The sequence below is a fragment of the Lampris incognitus genome, chromosome 1 (genome assembly GCF_029633865.1).
Source record: "Lampris incognitus isolate fLamInc1 chromosome 1, fLamInc1.hap2, whole genome shotgun sequence".
NCBI lineage: Eukaryota > Metazoa > Chordata > Actinopteri > Lampriformes > Lampridae > Lampris > Lampris incognitus.
The window spans coordinates 99,807,477-99,827,363 of record NC_079211.1 but is presented as its reverse complement, the minus strand read 5'-3'; the positions used below and the strand labels follow the sequence as shown (position 1 = coordinate 99,827,363).

General features: G+C 40.1%; 2 protein-coding genes across 2 annotated transcripts in view; both read right to left on the bottom strand.

Annotated features, from left to right (window-relative positions):
- Positions 1-9,900, bottom strand: part of spef2 (sperm flagellar 2) — a 46,852-nt gene extending 36,952 nt beyond the window's left edge. The window contains exons 1-8 of the mRNA XM_056278504.1: positions 5,636-9,900; positions 4,948-5,050; positions 4,412-4,664; positions 4,013-4,183; positions 3,255-3,398; positions 2,117-2,196; positions 1,475-1,676; positions 483-671 (exon numbers count right to left, since the gene is read on the bottom strand). Coding sequence (XP_056134479.1) covers positions 483-671; positions 1,475-1,676; positions 2,117-2,196; positions 3,255-3,398; positions 4,013-4,183; positions 4,412-4,664; positions 4,948-5,050; positions 5,636-5,693 — 1,200 coding nt within the window. The 5' untranslated portion in view covers positions 5,694-9,900. The remainder of the gene's footprint in view (positions 1-482; positions 672-1,474; positions 1,677-2,116; positions 2,197-3,254; positions 3,399-4,012; positions 4,184-4,411; positions 4,665-4,947; positions 5,051-5,635) is intronic.
- Positions 9,901-10,043: 143 nt separating this feature from the next.
- lifra (LIF receptor subunit alpha a) overlaps positions 10,044-19,887 on the bottom strand; it is a 35,156-nt gene continuing 25,312 nt past the window's right edge. Inside the window, exons 11-18 of the mRNA XM_056296754.1 lie at positions 17,358-17,592; positions 16,766-16,951; positions 15,663-15,764; positions 15,327-15,476; positions 14,761-14,898; positions 12,368-12,461; positions 12,183-12,249; positions 10,044-11,626 (exon numbers count right to left, since the gene is read on the bottom strand). Coding sequence (XP_056152729.1) covers positions 10,916-11,626; positions 12,183-12,249; positions 12,368-12,461; positions 14,761-14,898; positions 15,327-15,476; positions 15,663-15,764; positions 16,766-16,951; positions 17,358-17,592 — 1,683 coding nt within the window. The 3' untranslated portion in view covers positions 10,044-10,915. The remainder of the gene's footprint in view (positions 11,627-12,182; positions 12,250-12,367; positions 12,462-14,760; positions 14,899-15,326; positions 15,477-15,662; positions 15,765-16,765; positions 16,952-17,357; positions 17,593-19,887) is intronic.

Sequence of the window (19,887 nt, the reverse complement as noted above, 5' to 3'; positions counted from 1 at the left end):
TGATTCTGCTGGTCTTATCTAACTCTACCTTCTCGTATTTCCCCATCTCTCGATATCTCTTGATATCTATCTTTATCACACTGTGTGATTCTTAACACTATTAATTACACAGGGGGGTGCTGCTGGAAATACTGGGGCCCTTGACATGATGTGACACAGGCGCCACCAATCGAGGTGCCAAACTTAGTACAGTTCCACCTCACAACCCTGAAAGGTCTACTCTCTTGCTTGAGAATCTCACAAAGAAAATCACCTCTTTTTTCACACCACTAGCCAGTTTTCTACTGATACATACAAAGGGTGAGTACTAGAATTAATACAGAGTCTCTGCTTCCTCTTGGCCAAATCTCAGCACACAAGTCAACCTTCCGTAGAAGTACATCCCTGTCCCTATGACACCACACATTCTATCACTGCCAAGGGCTGCTGTAGACTGACTATAGAAAAGTGATGTTTGCATTTCCCAGTTCCTCCTTTCTCACCGCTTCCCTTTCTAGAGCTTCCTGCAATTCCCTCTCTCTCTGCTGCTGGTACTGATGCTCTCGGAAGAGGCGGTTCTGCCGGATCACCTCCTTCTGCATGCGTATTTGGAGGAGTTGCGTCACCAGACGTCGCTCTTGCTGGGTCTGGCGTGTCAGACGCTCGACAAGCTGCTGTTCACGCAGAGCCTCCTACAGGGGAGCGAGTTGATAGATTAATGGATTTGAGATCAAAAGAAAACATGTTTAATGGTTTATCATACATGGTCTATTTCAGGCTCATTTTCAACATGGTGTTCAAAAAAACACAGAGAGACTGAACCTATCTATTTGTAATTTCCTAAGGTAGATGGGGGGGGGGATTACATAATTGCACAAAAAATTACATAATTACAAGTATGCATGAAGGCTTGTGTGCCTCAGTTAATAGTTCTACACACAAAATGAAACACCATAGCTCAATTTCAGAGTAAAAATCTTACACTACACCCACTGAAAGAATGAATGAAAGCCACTTTATTTGACATTGTATTCTTACAATGAATTGTATTCTTACAATTAATTGTATTCTTACAATTAATTTGTTCTCTGCATTTAACCTATCCTATTGTATCGGAGCAGTGGGCAGCTGCAGCGCAGGGGGACCAACTCTAGTTCTTCTTTCCATTGCCATTTTGATACCTTGGTAATCCAGATGGGCTGGTATCATATTGGTCACCAGGCAAACTGACACTACCATCACTTTTATTGCATTTAGATTAAATTCACAGTGTCATGAGAGACAAGACCCCTATTTACACCTTGCTATTTTAAAGTGATTCCATAACCCGCTGCCTCTCGTAGTGAATAACTAATGTATGAGTTTTGCACACAACTGGGAGACATTGCTAGTATGGGTTCTTTTTACTGACATGGGACCTGTGAGATAAAAGTGAAAAAGGAGAAATGGTGAAGATGAAAGGTAACATATAAATAGCATCTAATATATGTTTCACCTGCTGAGCCTCATGAGCCTTGAGCTGCTCCACCAGGAATTTTGTTCGGCGCTTCTCTCTTTGCTGACGTGCCATAGTGTCCTCCTCCAGCCTCTGCCGGATACTCTGCATGTACTCACTGTTGGACTGCAACACCAACTCAGCCCCACCTCCAGGAATCGTCTGGCTTGGAGCCTTACTGCCCTGGCTCAAGGACAGACCACTGGAGTGGAAAAATAGTTCAGTTCAAAACAAGCATGAGTTCATTGTCTCAGGGTAATATTAGATCCAGATTTTAGAGTTACAGAGAGCAAATAACTGGATTTGTGCTGGGCTGTTATTCTTGGTGTTCTGACAGTTGTGGTTTCAGTGGTTGTTAGAGTGCAGAGTTCAGTTCCGGTTTGTAAAAAAAATAATACATAAAAAAATACATGAAGTAGATTTTATTTTCACTTTGTATCATCCTGTGAGAGAAGGGAATTCAAAGTTGATGAAGAGTGTTCTGAGTAAGAGTATTCTAATGACTGCCATTTGGAAATGGCAGTCAAATGATCTCATTTTAGAATACTCTTCATATTAATACTAACATTTAAAAAATATTTAATTCTGTAGCCCAATTTAGGTAAGTTAAATATTCATTAGGGTTTTTTTTTCTTCACTCACCTCAAGAAACAGGAAGCAAAATCAGAAGGAGCAATTTTTTCCCTGTTCTCTTCAAACTGGGCTATTTCAGTCTGGACCCTCTGCATTGAAAACAAAGACAAACAAACATCACTGTAGCGCAAAAAAAAATCAAAGACAAACACATTTCCTTTACTTTCACAATATGGATTTGGACACGTGAAAATAATACATCACAGGGACGAAAATATCCCTTATTATTACTTATTATTACTATTTAACCCAACTATGGGTTAAATAGTACCACTGCCTAGTGGATACCTCAGGAGAGGAATAGGCTACGGGAGTAAATCCCTACAGAAAATCAACGTCTACAGTGCTGTTGTTTTTTGTTTTTCTTGCCCTTTTGTATCTGTTTAAGTGGGAGAGTACTGCTGGCGTCGTGTATGGCTGCTGCTTCTCCCTCTCATAGCCCCCCTTCCCATCCACCCCTGTTTGTCTGTTATGTTTATTTGTTGTCTTGTTTCACCCCGTTTATTGTAAGGCAACTTTGAGTGTGAGAAAAGCGCTATATAAGTTTAATTTATTTTTATTATCATTATTATTGTCAGATTTTGATTTGTCCATTTATGGGGTGGAAATGGTCTAGAAGTTGGAGAAGCAGGCCTGTAAACTTAACAGCCATTCCATAAGTTGACACTTGTTTTGTTTTTGATTGAATACCTTTTTTCAAAACATGTATTTAATAAGTTACAATTTCTTTATGTGTGCTCGATAATACAGGTAAGGAAATCCCAGAAAGGTAAATCAGTTCATCTGGACACAACATTTATTGAGAGAAACCCAAGTTAAGTTTCTCTTAATAAACGTTGTGTCCAGATGAACTGGTTCACTTTCTGTGATTAATAAGTTACAATGACACATATATCTTTTATGTTTAAAATAAAAAAACTGGATGCCACTAAGGGGAGTTGAAGTCAAGAGTCAGCTGCAGTAGGCACTCCAAAAGCTAGTAGTTATTCAATGATTTGCTCAGTAATACCTCAACCGGGTAGAAGCTTACTTACACAGGGGTTTGGAGCCATAGTGTCTGGTTGAAAGACAGTCTCTTATTTTCAAGATAGCGTGCAGCCATGCTTGCTACTAAGTTCAATTTTGAGATTTATGATGTGGCTCAAACCTGTGCTTGTTTTTCTCTGCGTAGCTGTTGCTGCCTCCTCTGTAGGGTCTGCAGTGACCTTTTTGGAGGTGGCCTAGGCATCTGGATAATTGAGGCCTGGGTACGAGTCATGATCTCATTCGGCCTGCGACGAGATGCACGCAGCTGCAAGACACAAAGTGGACCATGGTCGACAGTTAAAACAGATGACAATTTCCAGCTGGTTAGTATATGTGTGTTTGTGGAGGGTATCCACTTTCTGCCCGTTGTTATCCATTCATCTGTCCAATGAATGCAGAAAAAATTCTGGTAACAAGTCAGGGATTAATTTTTATCTAAGTTTACATCTAAGTCAGTTTATATATTGACCTGGCCCACCGGCCCACACAGCCATATTGCAGGCTGAAATGTGATGTTAAATATATTCTCTGCCCTTACAAAGTATTGTTGACACAGAAGTGTTAAATACATTCTCTGCCCTTACAAAGTATTGTTGACACAGAAGTGGGGTGTATCTGATATAAAAGAATTCTAGTACTATTTTTGTTGCTATCAAGTCTAAACCTCTAAATTAGACAAAAGGCAGTTGTTCCCTGCCAATCATGTTAAAGAGTGCAAGTAATTTTTTTCTGTTGTCTTCATCTGCGTGTGTGTGTGTGTGTGTGTGTGTGTGTGTGTGTGTGTGTGTGTGTGAGGGGGAATTCCCTGGGCTGCTGATGAATAAATATAGGGAAACAGCAGTAAAGTAATATCATGTCTATTTCCCATGTGTCCAGTACCCTCTCAATGTCCTTCATTCTCATCTCTCCCTGGAGCTTGAGCTTCTCTTGCTGTTGGACCAGCTGGGCCATCATAAACCTGTTGTTCCACTGCTGGGCCTGCTCCTCATAGTGTTCAGAAATTTTCTGTAGCTGCAGCTCTGCATCACGTTTCACCAGTGTACGCAACCGCTGGAGGAGCAGACAGACAAAAGTAAGTATGGATGCATGTGCAGTTTGTTGGTTTATTGGATGTCACGATTGTATGTGAAAACAAATAAAATTTGAATAGAAAAAATGTAAAATGTCTGAAAAGATGGGCTTAAATATAACCATAGCCATATGTGGTCCATCTGCACACTTAAAGATTTGCAGTAGCAGCCCTCCCCACACACACACACATCTCTCACTCCCCCTCACATCAGCATAGATCTCAATCTCTTTTTTCTGCAGGCATGCTGTAGCCATGGGCTGCATGGTTTCCATTGCAGTTCCGGTGATCCCTGCTTTCTGCTTCTTCTGTAGTAAGATGTAGAGCTGGTAGAGGAGACATGTTGCAGCCCCCTGCTGCTCCTGCATCAAAGCCTGGGCCACGGTCAAGTCAAAGGGAACTCCCAGCAAGTGCAGGGTGGGCTTAATTCGGGTGAAATTGTTCAACTTGGAGTTGGAGGTGCTATGGGGGAAAGAGGTTCTAACCTTAGCTGAACATTGGAATGTATGCATTTTAGGAATGACTTGTAAATGTCACACAACAGTCAACAGCTAGCGTAAGTTAGACTTGAACTTTGAGGTTCAGTGAACAATAACAAAACAGAGACATTAAGACAGACTGAGAAAGATAGGGAGTAAGAGAGAGAGAGAGAGAGAGAGAGAGAGAGAGAGAGAGAGAGAGAGAGAGAGAGAGAGAGAGAGAGAGAGAGAGAGAGAGAGAGAGAGAGAGAGAGAGAGTAACCCACTTGCTCTTTGTAAACATATCAAAATCATCCTGAAGTTGATGTTTATGCAGGACCTCTCCAATGAGATAGCCACTGGAAAAGGCCTTAGAAAAGGTACTTGGCTCTGTAAAGACAGTTAACCTCTGACTGAGCATTAACTATGCAATGACATCAAAATGTAAAAAAAAAGTGTCAAAGTGAAAACCGCAGATATCAAGAAGCTCAGAATATATTCAAATTGTTAAAATAGTTGACACAAGAATTGGTGAAAAAAATAGATAAATAATTTTCTTAAGCATTATAAGTAAATGAAATTTAAAAAAGAAGAAGAGAGACAACAGATTGGCAACAAACATCAAGTAGATTCAGATTTATTTGTACAGTTAAACCTTCATCCCAATGAGGTTAAGTCCCAGAGAGCTTTACGATCACATTACATTTTCAAAAGTAACTAGTCTACATAGAACACAAGACAATGTACGATATAAACACGATTAACTAACCAACCTACTGAACCGCGGGGCATTTAGATGGTGCCACGTTATTAAAACCAGTTAGCAAAGGGTAACTGGCCAAATTGGTTACCGCTAGCTTAAGCAATAACGCCTAGTTAGCGTACAAGCGAGGCAACTGAATGAATGAATGAATGAATGAATGAATGAATGAATGATTCAGCTAAATAAACAGAATTAACTACATTCGCACTTACCAACGGATTTTGACAAGCGGACGTCTTTGTTAAGCCACTCGCACAATATATCCGACATGTTGTCTTATAAATTTGGAGCGTCCCTCAATCACAGTAATCTAGCGTCATGCGTTAAAACAGCCGCAGACTCTCGGTAACGGAGCTCGTTGATCAACGGCTGAAGACCAGCACAACCGATCTCGTCGGTGCGCCGTTGCCATGGTGACACGTCCAAACAGAGTTTACGAGACAATAAACGCAGTATCGCTGGTCCCGGATCAGACCGTAGTTCAGCGGGGCGTTAAAACGGGACGCGTGAAACGACAGAAAACTGGCCCCAGATCTGCTCATCGTCGAGCTACGTAGCGGGACCGTCTACTGCCGACGTCTTGTGACGTTTGCCGCCCTGTTAACAAGGCAACGGATGAAAAGAACATGTGTCCTATTCAAAATGTATAACTTTACCTGGCAAAGATACACAGATGTAAACAACTTCACCATAGATTTGGTTTTGTCGTCATTATAGATCAAGACAGCTGCAACTGGTTACGTGAAAACGATTTTTTATCAGCCGTTAGCTTTTGCTGAGTAGTTATATCGTTGTTATAATAATAATAATGATAATAATTGTAAACTACTAATAATACACGTTAGTCCCTAGCTAACGAGTCTGACCCTTTAGCCGAGCGGTTAGTGACGTCACCTTGTGGTGCAGTACACCTCGTATCGAATCCCGCACCGGGCAAAAAAATAACCGGTTACAATAATACTACTACTACTACTACTACTAATAATAATGACCAAGTACAAAGACCTGGAGATTGAAATCAACAGGATGTGGGGAATGAAGACCGAAGCAACACCAGTGGTCACCGGAGCTCTAGGACTCATGAAGAAGGGAATGGAAAAGTTCACCAACCGTACCCCTGGCAACAGCAACATCTGTGCAGTCCAGAAGCTCGCCCTACTCGGAACAGCCCACATATTACAACGAGTACTGTCAATCAAGTGACATCTGCCCTATAGTGCCTCAGGTCCATAGTTTGGACCCGCCTCTACAGGATGTAAACGGAAACGTGAAAGAAATTATAGTAATAATATAGTAATAGCTTAAACATTTTTGGTTTTTGCCCCCAAAGTCTGAAGTGAAGGTCAGGCTGCCATTAATGAATGTTAGTTCTACTTACTCCACTGAACGAGATCTCGGCAATGACTTCATCATTATAAACTCGTGATCAATATTTGCTGGCCTTATCAAACAAAAAAACCAAAGGGAAAAAAATAGAAATAAAAATAGATACACTTAAAGATGTGAGTTTTGCCCGTGGTAATTAACAGCGCACGTCTGATGGTATTTGGAGCCCGTGTTGTGTAATTTCATTACTCCAGTCAAAAGTCAGTCTCTCAACCCTCTACATCCAGTTTAATTTGAAGGGTTTTTTCAGTCAGCAGTTTACTACAAAAGTAGTTCAGACATGAGACATAAAAAAATGCATATAAACAGCCCAGACCTTAAGGCTTATAACAATTTCTTGGGCAATACATAGGATCATTTTGGGTGATTAGAAAACCGAAGGATAAGGCTGAAGTGACATGTGACAAGACATTTCAATAAGTTCAAATAACTTTATTGCCCTTAAAACAGATGGCATTGCAGCTTTTGTTAGCAGTGTTCACAATCAGTGCTGTATGTTTTGCTTAGTCAGTAAAGCATTATTTTCCAGAAGCGTTTCAGTGTCTTTTCATTCCAAAATAGCCTCCAAAAGTTCACAAATCTTGAAGCATTTTCAGTCGCACAATGCTTCTTCAGTCATGTCCATGTCACGCCCAACATTGGTCAATGTTAGTGATTGGAAAGCAATAGTAGTATAAAAACAGTTTTAAAAGTCTCCAAATCCACCATTAGTATACAGTAACAGTTAATATAGCATGCATAGATCCTTCCACAAAAAGCTAGGGGCAGAGAGGAAAGGCAGACAAGTAAGGCAAATAAAGTATCCAAATGCTTAAACCAGAGAATCACAACTTCTTCTGATAGGAGGATTCTGTTTAAAACTTGGAAAAAAACGCGTTAAGACCGAATTGAAATTTGAATGTCTGTTCCAATGTGTGACATGAAACATAGTCTTACAAAAAGGCCTTTGGTACAGCTACGTTGCTGTGGTACGATGGGACTTGCAAAGGGAATCAAGCCATTACAAGGGTGAGGCGACAGCAGACAAGGACAAGATCACAGTTGCATCTCATTCTAAAAGACTTTTGTAGCACATTTTGCCAAGTTTCCACCTATATAAGCAGTCTGAAACAACAAGCTTTGATTGAAGAGGAATGCCACTACTCTCATAGGGGTGTGTGTGTGTGTGTGTGTGTGTGTGTGTGTGTGTGTGTGTGTGTGTGTGTGTGTGTGTGTATATATATATATACATGGAATCAATGCTAGAACATAATTTGATGTTACTCCCACAGGAAAGTTGGTTAGTTACCACTAAATCTAATCTCATGTAGACTATTCAATTTAATACTTCGTAACTGCGACTCTACAAAGGCAAGAATGACAAATATTTACACGTGGTTTGTTATGTGAAAACAAAGACTAAAAAAAAGAAAGGTGCTGTTTTGTTGACCCAAATCAACATAAAATATGTGTTAACACATAGCATTCATATATTATTCTTCAAAGCCCCACCTGTTTGGGAAAGTAGGCTTTAAAGGAAAGAAAAAAAAAATCACGTGCAAGCCGTGTTTGAACACTTCAAATCACCTCCTCCTGTCTTCCTCTCATCGAACCTGATTGTGATGTCACAATCAGGTTCATGTCAAGACATGGAGACAGAAAGGAAATGTTTTTAGAGCGCTCAAAAGGGACTGCGCATAATCTGTTCATCATAACAACTAACCATTATAGTCGCTCCTAATTTTCACGAATATCACAGTAGTTTTACTTGAAGCTTTATGACTGGAGGCTCTGAGAAAAAAAGAGCCAAGCCTTCCCCAGAGACAAGCCAAGACCCAATTTCTCACAATGAAAAAAGAAAACAAACTCTAACTTGCATAATTCTTACTTACAATATTAGCCCTCAGATTACAATTGCAAAAAGATGATTTTGGTAAACCTAGTCAAGGGTGGATTCTAGTAGCCCACCACGTACACTACAATGGAAAGTAGTTGGACCATATAGGGTTTGTTGGGTAGTCTTACCCCTGACTACCATTATTATGGCGTTAACATAGAGCTTTAAAGGGACATATGGGGCAAAGAAGCCTCTAGCTGATTCAACAAACTGTTGCCACAAGAGCTCAATAATAGTGATGAGTGACATCAGCCTTTTTGTATGATGGGACCAGTATATGAATCTCCCTTGGCTCTACACACACCTCAATAACCCTCTATTAATTCTAAGTGTAAGGTCCAAGGAAAGATTTTAAAGGAAAAAAAAAAAAACTAAGAAAAATGGAAGATAAAAAAGTAAAAAACAAAAGCAAATTCCAAGCACTGCAAATCCCCACCCCATCGTTATACATAATCTGCTGGCTCTCAAGTCTGGAAACAAATCAGGGAACAATTCTTCACAGCAACACACATATAGTGTTTGGGGAAAGTAAGGTCATACATTCTAATGTAACTACAAGCTAGACGTTTTAGCACTTGGCTAAAATACATTGCTAATGCACACTGCTTTATGCACGGTGACTGGAATCACGGTTTCTCCATGCAATATAATTGTGTTCTGATCTGAATTAAACTATTGTTTCAAATAACATTTGGTAACATGGCAGCATAGAAGAGGTAACATCATGCAAATCAGTGGAAGCATAACATTTATCAAGGCAGTACAAACATGTTCATAGCCATCCTGGATGATTCAATTTAGTAAAAGGATTGTAAACTGACAATGATCACAAAAAGATTGCGACATATTTTGGGGAGAAATGCAACATATAAAATAATGCTAAAATGTGACCAAGTAGGCCAAAATGACTGAGTTTTAAATATAGATATTTCTAGCAAAATGATATAGGACTTGCTAGCCCACAGATCATCTTCCATCTACTCTAATTCAGTAACTCACATCAACAAAAACAAAGCTTAAGATGATCAGTTGTGTTCATATTCTAGCTTATACCAGTGTATGTTTGCTGTGCCCCTCGGCCAGAAAACTCAAGACCATAACAAAAAGCACCACTGCAAAACCTGTATGAAATAATAACCATTTCTAATTCATACATCTGCTTTTCCATTAAAATCTCCTCTCACTCAGTAACATTAGTGTTGAGTACATCATGAGCATATAGGATAGAGCAACCAGGTTTAATGTCATCACACCTTTTTTTCCTCATAAACGACTTACTGTCTGTCCAAAGTATTCAATACTTAAACAGCTGCTCTCATCACCACAAATGGAACAGAAGAGTATCAGCAAATGTTGGGTGAAATTGACAACAATCCTGGAGAGTACCATCTTTATTCACCCAGTCTATTGTAACAATTATGTATCAACAGACAACTACGCTCCCTCTCCGTTATTTTTTCTTAAAATAGGTCCACAGCTGCCATACAGTTTAGCCCAATCTCAACGATGACAAGGTCATCTTCGGAGCAGACCAGCAGACAATGTGATTTGCGTAACCAGGAACTTCTTAGGGTGAGGGCTCCTCTGTATAATTAGTGTTCTTTGTAGAGTTCTCCAAAGTGTTCTTTTGTGTTCGTCATATCATTTTGCCTGAAATGTTCTTTGTTTCAGCTTTTTTTCCCCCTTTTGTGTCCTGTGAAATGGATAAGGTCACATGACAAAAAAAAAAGCATTTGAAATGAAAAACAAAACACGAATATACTGCATTGAAAACAAAGGACTTGACATTGCTAAATGCCTCAAGTAGACAGTCACTGAGTGTCATGGAAGGCTTTGAGGGACAAGACAGACAAGACACCAAAGGGTTGCATTCCATATGTTGGAACGTTAACACAGAAGTGAAATGCACATTAGTGATAATAAATATTACTTTCTTTTCTTAACTGATAAAAGACAGTGAATCATTATTGTTATTAATATCTACACGAAAGGCGCAACTGTTTACAAAAAACTGGCTGAGGTTTCTATATTTGATGTTGACTGTTTTTGCCATGTAAGAATGATTATCACAGGTAACTGTTGTATCACAAAAAACATTGTACCCGTTTCATTAAAATGCCAGTATCTGTTAGGCAAATGTGGGCTGGACATTGTTGATGCATGATACTGACAAAAAAAAAACCTTCACGAATGCAACCCCCTGGGCTGTCTGCTAGTACAAAGTGAAATATCATGGTTTAGTAGATGTCAGCAAGTTGTGGAACCAGGATGTTGCTGAGGATGACCCATGGCCTTTTCCATCTCCACTGTCCTCTGTCCCACCTTCAGGGAGAAGGAACTGAGTGGAGGCAATGGAGGTGGGGGAGCCCAAAGAAAGAGCCCGGCCACCGCTCCCTCCTGCCTCCACTGGGGAGTCCAGATTCCAAGAGCACTGGGGCTGGTAGCAACTAAATGATCCTCCTGTGGTAGACTGTGGCTCTTGGAAACACTGTGGTTGAGCTGGGCCTGGGCTGTGGCCCACGTTTCCATGCTGCATCTGAGGCCGGTAGCTTCCCTCTCCTCCTGCAAAGCTGACAGGGGGCTCCGTCTGAGGCTGCTGTCCTCCAGAGGAACCCTGTGTCTGGAGCTGAAATGTCAGGGAGGACCCTGAGGTCTGAATTCCTGTGTAGGTAACATCAGTACGCGCTGAATCTAGTGAAGAGGCAGAGGAAGCAGAAGAGTCTGGGAAACGGGGCCTTATGGGCCGGTCATCTATCACTTGGTTGTAGTAGCGTAATGACATTGGCTCGTCCGCGTCAACTGGTCCATCTCCTATTCCCTGCCCTTCCTCATCCTCTTCCTCCTCTGGGATGGCAACTAGTGCTTCTTTACTTGAATCCCATTCAGGTTCTTCAACAATGCGAACCATGCTGTGGGGAGATGGCTTCACATCCATGGTGCCCTGTGGATCCATAGAATGTAAACACTTGACTGAGTCAATTTGACAAAAAAAAAAGAAGGGACAATTCAATGAAATATTTTGCTCCATAGTCCATAGCCAAAACAAAAAAGTATAGAAGGATATATATCAAACCAAAGTAAATGAGATGAAAAACATATTACAGTTAATAACACATGATTACAAAATGTCTTTATGCATGCTTAATAATTCAGGTAAGAAAATCAAAGAATGTTGAATCAGTTCATCTGGATACAACATTTATTGACACTCATCTAAGTGATGAAATGTATCTGTCAATAAACGTATCCAGATGAACTGATTCAACTTTCTTTGACATGATTAAAAAGCTAAATGATCACTTTACAAAAAGAAGTGCGATGCCCATGATGGCTATTGTGATGGATTACATGTTTGAGTTTCATGAAAGATTTCAGGCACAAAAAGTTCAATCATGCTGCCAGCTTACCTGAATTTTAACATTAAAATAAATAACTAAAACAACAATATTTAAAACAAATAAACTGCTCATGGTTTAAGGCCTCTTCAAATAGTATACCTGTGGCCTGGACCAGTCACCAGCCAGCTTGGGTTCAGGTATGTCTGGATAGAATGCCTTCTTCACCCTGGTGATGATAGAAAATATGTTAGCTTCCAACACACATGAAGTGGTAGTAATCATAAGAAAAAAAAATTCCAATCTGTATCACAAAATGGCGAATGACGCATTAGTAATTAACTCACCAATTCCTCTTTTTATAGCAGATGAAGGTGACAAAGACCAGGAAACAGGTCATGGTTCCTAGGGATGCTAAGATTTCTAGGATAAGCCAATCAGCTGTAGGGACAGACAGGACACATTAGTGATGACATTAACCTGAGCAAGAGAAAAGTTTAATGACCGGTGAGCCGGATACATTCCAGGTTGACTACATTGCAGTATGGCATGTAATGATGACCCCATTACTCCTTAACTACACTACCGTTCAAAAGTTTGGGATCACCCAAACAATTTCGTGTTTTCCATGAAAAGTCACACTTATTCACCACCATATGTTGTGAAATGAATAGAAAATAGAGTCAAGACATTGACAAGGTTAGAAATAATGATTTGTATTTGAAATAAGATTTTTTTTACATCAAACTTTGCTTTCGTCAAAGAATCCTCCATTTGCAGCAATTGCAGCATTGCAGACCTTTGGCATTCTAGCTGTTAATTTGTTGAGGTAATCTGGAGAAATTGCACCCCACGCTTCCAGAAGCAGCTCCCACAAGTTGGATTGGTTGGATGGGCACTTCTTTGAGCAGATTGAGTTTCTGGAGCATCACATTTGTGGGGTCAATTAAACGCTCAAAATGGCCAGAAAAAGAGAACTTTCATCTGAAACTCGACAGTCTATTCTTGTTCTTAGAAATGAAGGCTATTCCATGCGAGAAATTGCTAAGAAATTGAAGATTTCCTACACCGGTGTGTACTACTCCCTTCAGAGGACAGCACAAACAGGCTCTAACAGGTACTATTTAATGAAGATGCCAGTTGGGGACCTGTGAGGCGTCTGTTTCTCAAACTAGAGACTCTAATGTACTTATCTTCTTGCTCAGTTGTGCAACGCGGCCTCCCACTTCTTTTTCTACTCTGGTTAGAGCCTGTTTGTGCTGTCCTCTGAAGGGAGTAGTACACACCGGTGTAGGAAATCTTCAATTTCTTAGCAATTTCTCGCATGGAATAGCCTTCATTTCTAAGAACAAGAATAGACTGTCGAGTTTCAGATGAAAGTTCTCTTTTTCTGGCCATTTTGAGCGTTTAATTGACCCCACAAATGTGATGCTCCAGAAACTCAATCTGCTCAAAGAAGTGCCCATCCAACCAATCCAACTTGTGGGAGCTGCTTCTGGAAGCGTGGGGTGCAATTTCTCCAGATTACCTCAACAAATTAACAGCTAGAATGCCAAAGGTCTGCAATGCTGTAATTGCTGCAAATGGAGGATTCTTTGACGAAAGCAAAGTTTGATGTAAAAAAAATCTTATTTCAAATACAAATCATTATTTCTAACCTTGTCAATGTCTTGACTCTATTTTCTATTCATTTCACAACATATGGTGGTGAATAAGTGTGACTTTTCATGGAAAACACAAAATTGTTTGGGTGATCCCAAACTTTTGAACGGTAGTGTATATTTAGTATCAAACACACCTCATGACAATAACTGGGAAAGTTTGTATAGAATTGTCAAGTTTATTCCCAGATAATCCAAGCACAGAATGGTCTCTACAACACAGACGTAAAATTTATTGGTTTAAATATCTTCGGCCCTACCCAGACACAGTTACAATTGCCTTTGTAATTTTCCTTAGTAGTACAATCAACTTTAGCCCAACTAGAGAGACTATTGGTGAACATTTTCAGCTAATGTTTTGTGAGGCCAAATGATCTACTGTTTCTAAGATATTTTTAAGTTTGCTGGTTATTTTCATCTCAATGTTTGGAAACAATGAAGCAGTTTTGAATGAATTAACTCAATTTTACAGCCTCACAACATGCTATATGATATCATCTTGGATAATTACATTAGAAAATTACAAAATAGTGCTTATGTGCATGTAACTTTGCACATCTTTTTTATATTGCTAAATTGACTGTGATTTCAGTTAATATTAAAAATCACTATTCGCAAAATATAGTATGACAGACTCCACAAGGTAAAAACATTTTCCTGTTAATGTCCAGGTAAAAATTCAGGCCAACTGGAAAGGGGATGATTTTTTTGCAAGTTCATTTGTATTAAATGGGCTCACTTTTCAGTCTGAATTTTCTTGAAAGAGTGCTGCAAGAAAACCTCTGCTCAAAAATTTGTTATGAAGTGTTTACCCTTATCTACAATCTGTGAAACTGCTGGGGTTTTGATAATGCCGTTTGTCTCTTCTGAGCCACGTACTGAAATAAGAGTCAGTCAGGCATTCAGACCTGAGAGTGGTCACTGTCTTCAAAATCGATAACCGTTTTTATGCAGGATTATCTACAGAAACCCCAAATAATGAAATATGACAGCAAAAAAAATCTAAATGATAGAGGAATAATACTTATGTTGCAATAACAATTTAGCTGCTGTGTATAGAAGGAGCTATAGGTACATACTGACTGACTTCAGGGTTATGGAGGCAGTGGTGCCTGTGTCCTCGCCAGCTGAGTTGTAGGCCTTGACAGTGAACTTATAGGAGTCCAAAGGCAGACCCCTCACTGTGTAGCTCCTGCTGCCTGGGTCTGACACATTGGCTAGAGAGGGAGGGAAAGAAGGAAAGAGGAAAAGGGTGAGAAAGAGTGGAAGGGAAGAACAAAGGCAGGAAGGCAGGAGATATTGTCAGGGGAAGGAAGGAAAATGATTGCCGAAAACAGCACTGACAAAACAAGGTTGTTCATCTTTTTTGTTAAATTATGTAGTTGTGATAAAATCATTTTTTTCTGATCCATTCTTGTCTGTGTTTTTGTGTCTGTGGGGGTGCCCATGCTTAAGATCTCAGTCTGGGGGAAATGAAAAGATTTTCTCGTACATAAAAAAAATCAACAGTATACTTCAGAAGCACTATGAAACACTTTCCCCTCTTCAATGTAACTGCAACCTGTTGTGATTCGTAAACCAAACTGATAGTATTGGAATTCTTTACAGTGTGAAAAGATGTCAAAACAGTCATTGTAACACCTACCTAAGAGTGTGAGCTGGGAGCCGTTGTTGCGGTAAATGTTGTAGCCCAGGAGGAAGCCTCTCCTGTTGACCAATGGGATCTCATCCCAGCTCAACTGAATGTCAGAGTCCTGTTGATTGGTTGACAGGTGGGGGACAGACCTGGAGGGTACTGTGGGAGACATAAGAAGGGTAGGGGGGTAAAAGGGGGGGGCAAGGAGGAGGGGGTAATAAGGAGGGGAAGTGCATGACAGAGAAAGAGAGGAGGAGAGAATACAGTGGTCAGACATTATTTTTTTCCATGTTTTTGTTCCCCAGGGGATATTGTAAAGCATTAGAAATGCAGTGTTATTTTTACCCATCTCCTGCATGTATCCCTGCCAATGGTGCATCAGCTCTGGGGCCTTAGAGGAACAACTGTAGAGGGTAAACGTGTACCTCACACCTTGCTCGAAGTTACCTGATGGCAGAGACAGAGATTACTTGAGGTATTACATATTTGCGGTCAAGTTGAGTAAAATAAGTACGGAGAGACCGAGAGCTAGTCAGCACAGTGACAGAGTAATGCCAAAATTTCACTTGTTGTTGTTGAAATCTACAATCCCAAAAATTATAACTTTTGTTTGACTGACACCTGTGGTGATACCGGTAATTACATTTGTGAATTAACAACTGAAACAGAGTTGCTAGTGGGGCTGTTACAGTGCCTTCCCCACCATGGAGCAAATAAATACGGTTGAACCTGAGTTTTAGCAATTGATGTTGTATTATCTGTTGGTAATACAACAGATAATACAACATCTCCCACAGCATCTCCCACACATCTCCCACAGCAACTGCTGTGACTCATAAGTCACGAGCTTGGTCTGCCATATTTGCTCATAAGTCACAGCAACCGCTTCTACTTCAAACTCGCTACTAATTGCCTTCTTCCAGTTTTGGCTGCAGTGGTAAAGATATGAATTCTATGTGCTCCATCATATTTTTCCTTGGAAAGTCTTATTTGTGGCAGCAATAATTAAAATCAGAAACTACAAAAGAAACTACAAAAGATTCATTCGTATTCACTATTGTCTTAAATTCCCTAGAGATAAAAAGTATCAAAAGTACATTTGTATGCATGTAAACCTTCAGGGTTGTATTTTGGAGGTCATGATTAGGTGTGCATGCCACAAGACTGCAGCTCTTGTGTCATGACATTTTAGTTAGTTTAGTTTTTGACATTGAAGCTATCAGAGGAAGTCTTAAGCCAAGTGGAACTTACTGCAATGGCTCATTTCTTTATTCACTGTCTTAGTGACCATAAACACACATATTGTGTGCTGCCTGAGCTCACTTAGTAAACCACAGTAAGAATACAGTTCAGAGCATTGCCACTACAACAATTCACATCTACAAAACTTAAAATCTTTTCCAAATAAGGCAGGTTTTAGGCAAAAAGACCTCTCCAGCCTGACATACCTGACCGTAGGGAGATGGTGGTGTTTTCAGCAGGCACTTTGGTCCAGTCCACAGAACAGTCCTGCAAGCAGGAGGCATCACGCCACTCTACCACATAACCACAGCTGGCATTGGTGTTGCTCTGCCAGGACAAAGGAAAACCTCCATCCAAAAAGACTGCTCTGGACACAAAAGGGGGCTCAATATCTGAAAATGAAAGACATATCCTGTAGTACCCCACATCTCCATATTGTACTTGTTTAATGACCTTAAAACTAAGCTGAGCATGTAAATTAGATTTCAGTGGGAATAAGCTTTAAAATGAGCAATAAAATATTTATAAAATAAGGGATAACATTTTTGCACTTAGGAGCAAAACATATAGATTTATGGATAAACACTTTAACATCGACTTCGTTTCCTCATGTAACCTCAATGGTCAAGATGGCTTTATTTTGACCATTTGAGTAGATTCAAGGCAAATTTTGGTTTGTTTATACATGCTATCATATTAATATAACTGCCACATCACCACAATGACAGTGAAACACTTACATTTAGAACACTTTTATAGCCCAAACCTTTTTCTCCCACCCCCACCATTCCAACTTACTTGCCATATGTAAAGGTATAACTACACTTGCAGGCAGAGACACCCCAGCTCCATTCCTTGCTGTGATGGAAGCTATGATTTTAACGCCGCTGGTATAATCATCTTGTGAGAAGTTGAAGGGCAAAGTGAAGTTACTTGGGGGCAGGATTTTATTGTGTTGAATGTTCTTCTCCGGGCTCCAGAGAGTCACCTCGTAACCTGTGATCAGGCCGTGACTCTGTTTTCGTGTCAGGGGCTGAATTGAAGGAAGAAAGAGAAAGAGAAAGAGAAAGAGAGAGAGAGAGAGAGAGAGAGAGAGAGAGAGAGAGAGAGAGAGAGAGACAGAGACAGAGAGAGAGAGAGAGTGAGAGTGAGAGAATTTTTTTTAAAATTTCAAACAACTCAATTTTACATGAAACAAACATTAACATTGACACATCTACTTTACAATATTAACAGAGTAACTCCTTTACATTAACACATCCAGAAACATTACTCTTTAAATAAATAAATAAATAAATAAATAGACAAGAAATAAAGAAAAAACTAGAAAACAATTATCCAAAGGAAAAAGGAAAACAAGCTACCCATCATAAATACAACGCCAAACTGATTAACCAAACACATCTATACTACATCTACCTCTTGCTATAAAATGCTTAAAACTTGAAAAAAATTGTTCAAGTCAGACTCCCAAAGGGTTTAAAAAACATTGCGCAAAAACAGGATTAAACACGAATTGCCCCTCTTTGACTGAGAAAATGGCTGTAGTGAAACACTACTGTGTAATAAACTCATTTAAGTTGTTCATTAGGGTAAAGAATCTGAAATCCACTCGGACTCTTGCCTTTACCCGTGCAATGAACAAAGGAAGTAAATCTTCCCCTGAACCATTACCAATTCGACTTTTCCAACTTCTATAATTTGATAGTTTAGCTTGTCCCACTACAAAATTCAAAAGTTGCCACTTTTCTGCATCTTTTCTCTTCCACCCAGCAACAAAGATAAAACCAATTTCATTCCATTTTTCATTACAGTGTGAGAATATGGTCTATAGAGCTTCAAAAAGCACCTTTAGTCTTTCACATTCAAAGTAACAATGAAAAATTGTCTGGCGACTGACAGAAAGGACACTTAACAGAAACAGTTGGATTTATTTTTGAAATGAAAGTACTGACTGCTAGCGCTCCCTGTAGGATCCTCCACTGCAGGTCACCTGACCTTTTGTTCAGTGGGGCTTTATATAGCACCCTCCACACTGGCCTACAATCATCTGCCACATTTAACTTTGTTCACCATATATTGTCGTTTCTCTCATTCAGCATTCTTGGCTACAACACATTTGTACAAGACTTTCCCATCTAACATGTAAAGGTAATTTTTAGTAGTCAAATTAGAGACCAGCAAAGGTCCCGTTAGTCCAGTCTGATCCATTTTGAGACCCAACTTGGGGAAAGGATCTCCATTATCAGGAGTCTCAGTCCCAACGGCATAGTCCTGCAGCATGTCCAGTTCCTCAATTGGGAATCTTTTAATCCATGCATTCAGAATATCCCTAGTATGTTGGTTTGACCTTAAGCCCGGCAGTGAAGCCATTGCCTCTGTGTCAAGAAGCTTCGGACCTGCAGCATCCACTATGTGCTTCAATTTAACAGTTCCAGCTGAGCATAGCCTTTGGTTGAGCCCAGGTTTGCTGTCATCCTGAACATCCAGCCTGGCCCCATGGATTAGAGGCTCTTCCATAAACCAAAACAGAGATGCTGTAGGCTCCAGTTTGCCCCACTTAAAAAGAGTCCAGGCTCTAAACAGTCCTTGATAGAAAGGTGGCAGGTCATGCACACTCTTAAAAACACAGTCTGTTAAAAACAAAGAGGTGTTTAAACCCAAACCCTGTACCTTCTTTAAAATAATGCTCATGAGAGGTCTCCACAGCACATCATCAGTCCCTGTGAGTTAACACTGTATGAACTGTAATGTAAAAGCTGCTACCCTGCTCTCTAGATGCACTAAACCCTGCCCTCCCTCCTCCTTTGGTAGGTACAGTACACTCTGTGGTACCCAGTGCAGTTTACCCCAAAAAAAAGTTCACCAGAATAGACTGTACTTTTTGTAGCAATCTATCAGGGGGTTTCATACATGTTAGCTTGTGTCAGAGGGTGGAGGCCGCCAAATTATTAACAAGTAAAACTCTTCCTCTGTAAGACATCTGTTGTAACAGCCATCCCCACTTTTGTAATCTCCCCTCCACCTTTTCCACCATCCCCTCCCAGTTTTTCCCAACAGTCTGGTCATCACCTAAAAACACTCCTAGGTACTTGAAACCAATTCCAATTTAGCCCTCCTGGCAGCTGAGGGAGACCTGCAGATCACCCTACAACCGCTAAAGCTTCACTTTTTGCCCAATTCAGTTTAGCGGCTGAGGGATTTCCAAAACGTTTCACAATTTTTCCATCCAAATTTACATCATCTTGATTCTTTACAATGGCAGCAATATTGTCTGCATACGCAGATAAAAGTTGTGTGTTAAAATCAGGTGAAATCAGACCACCAA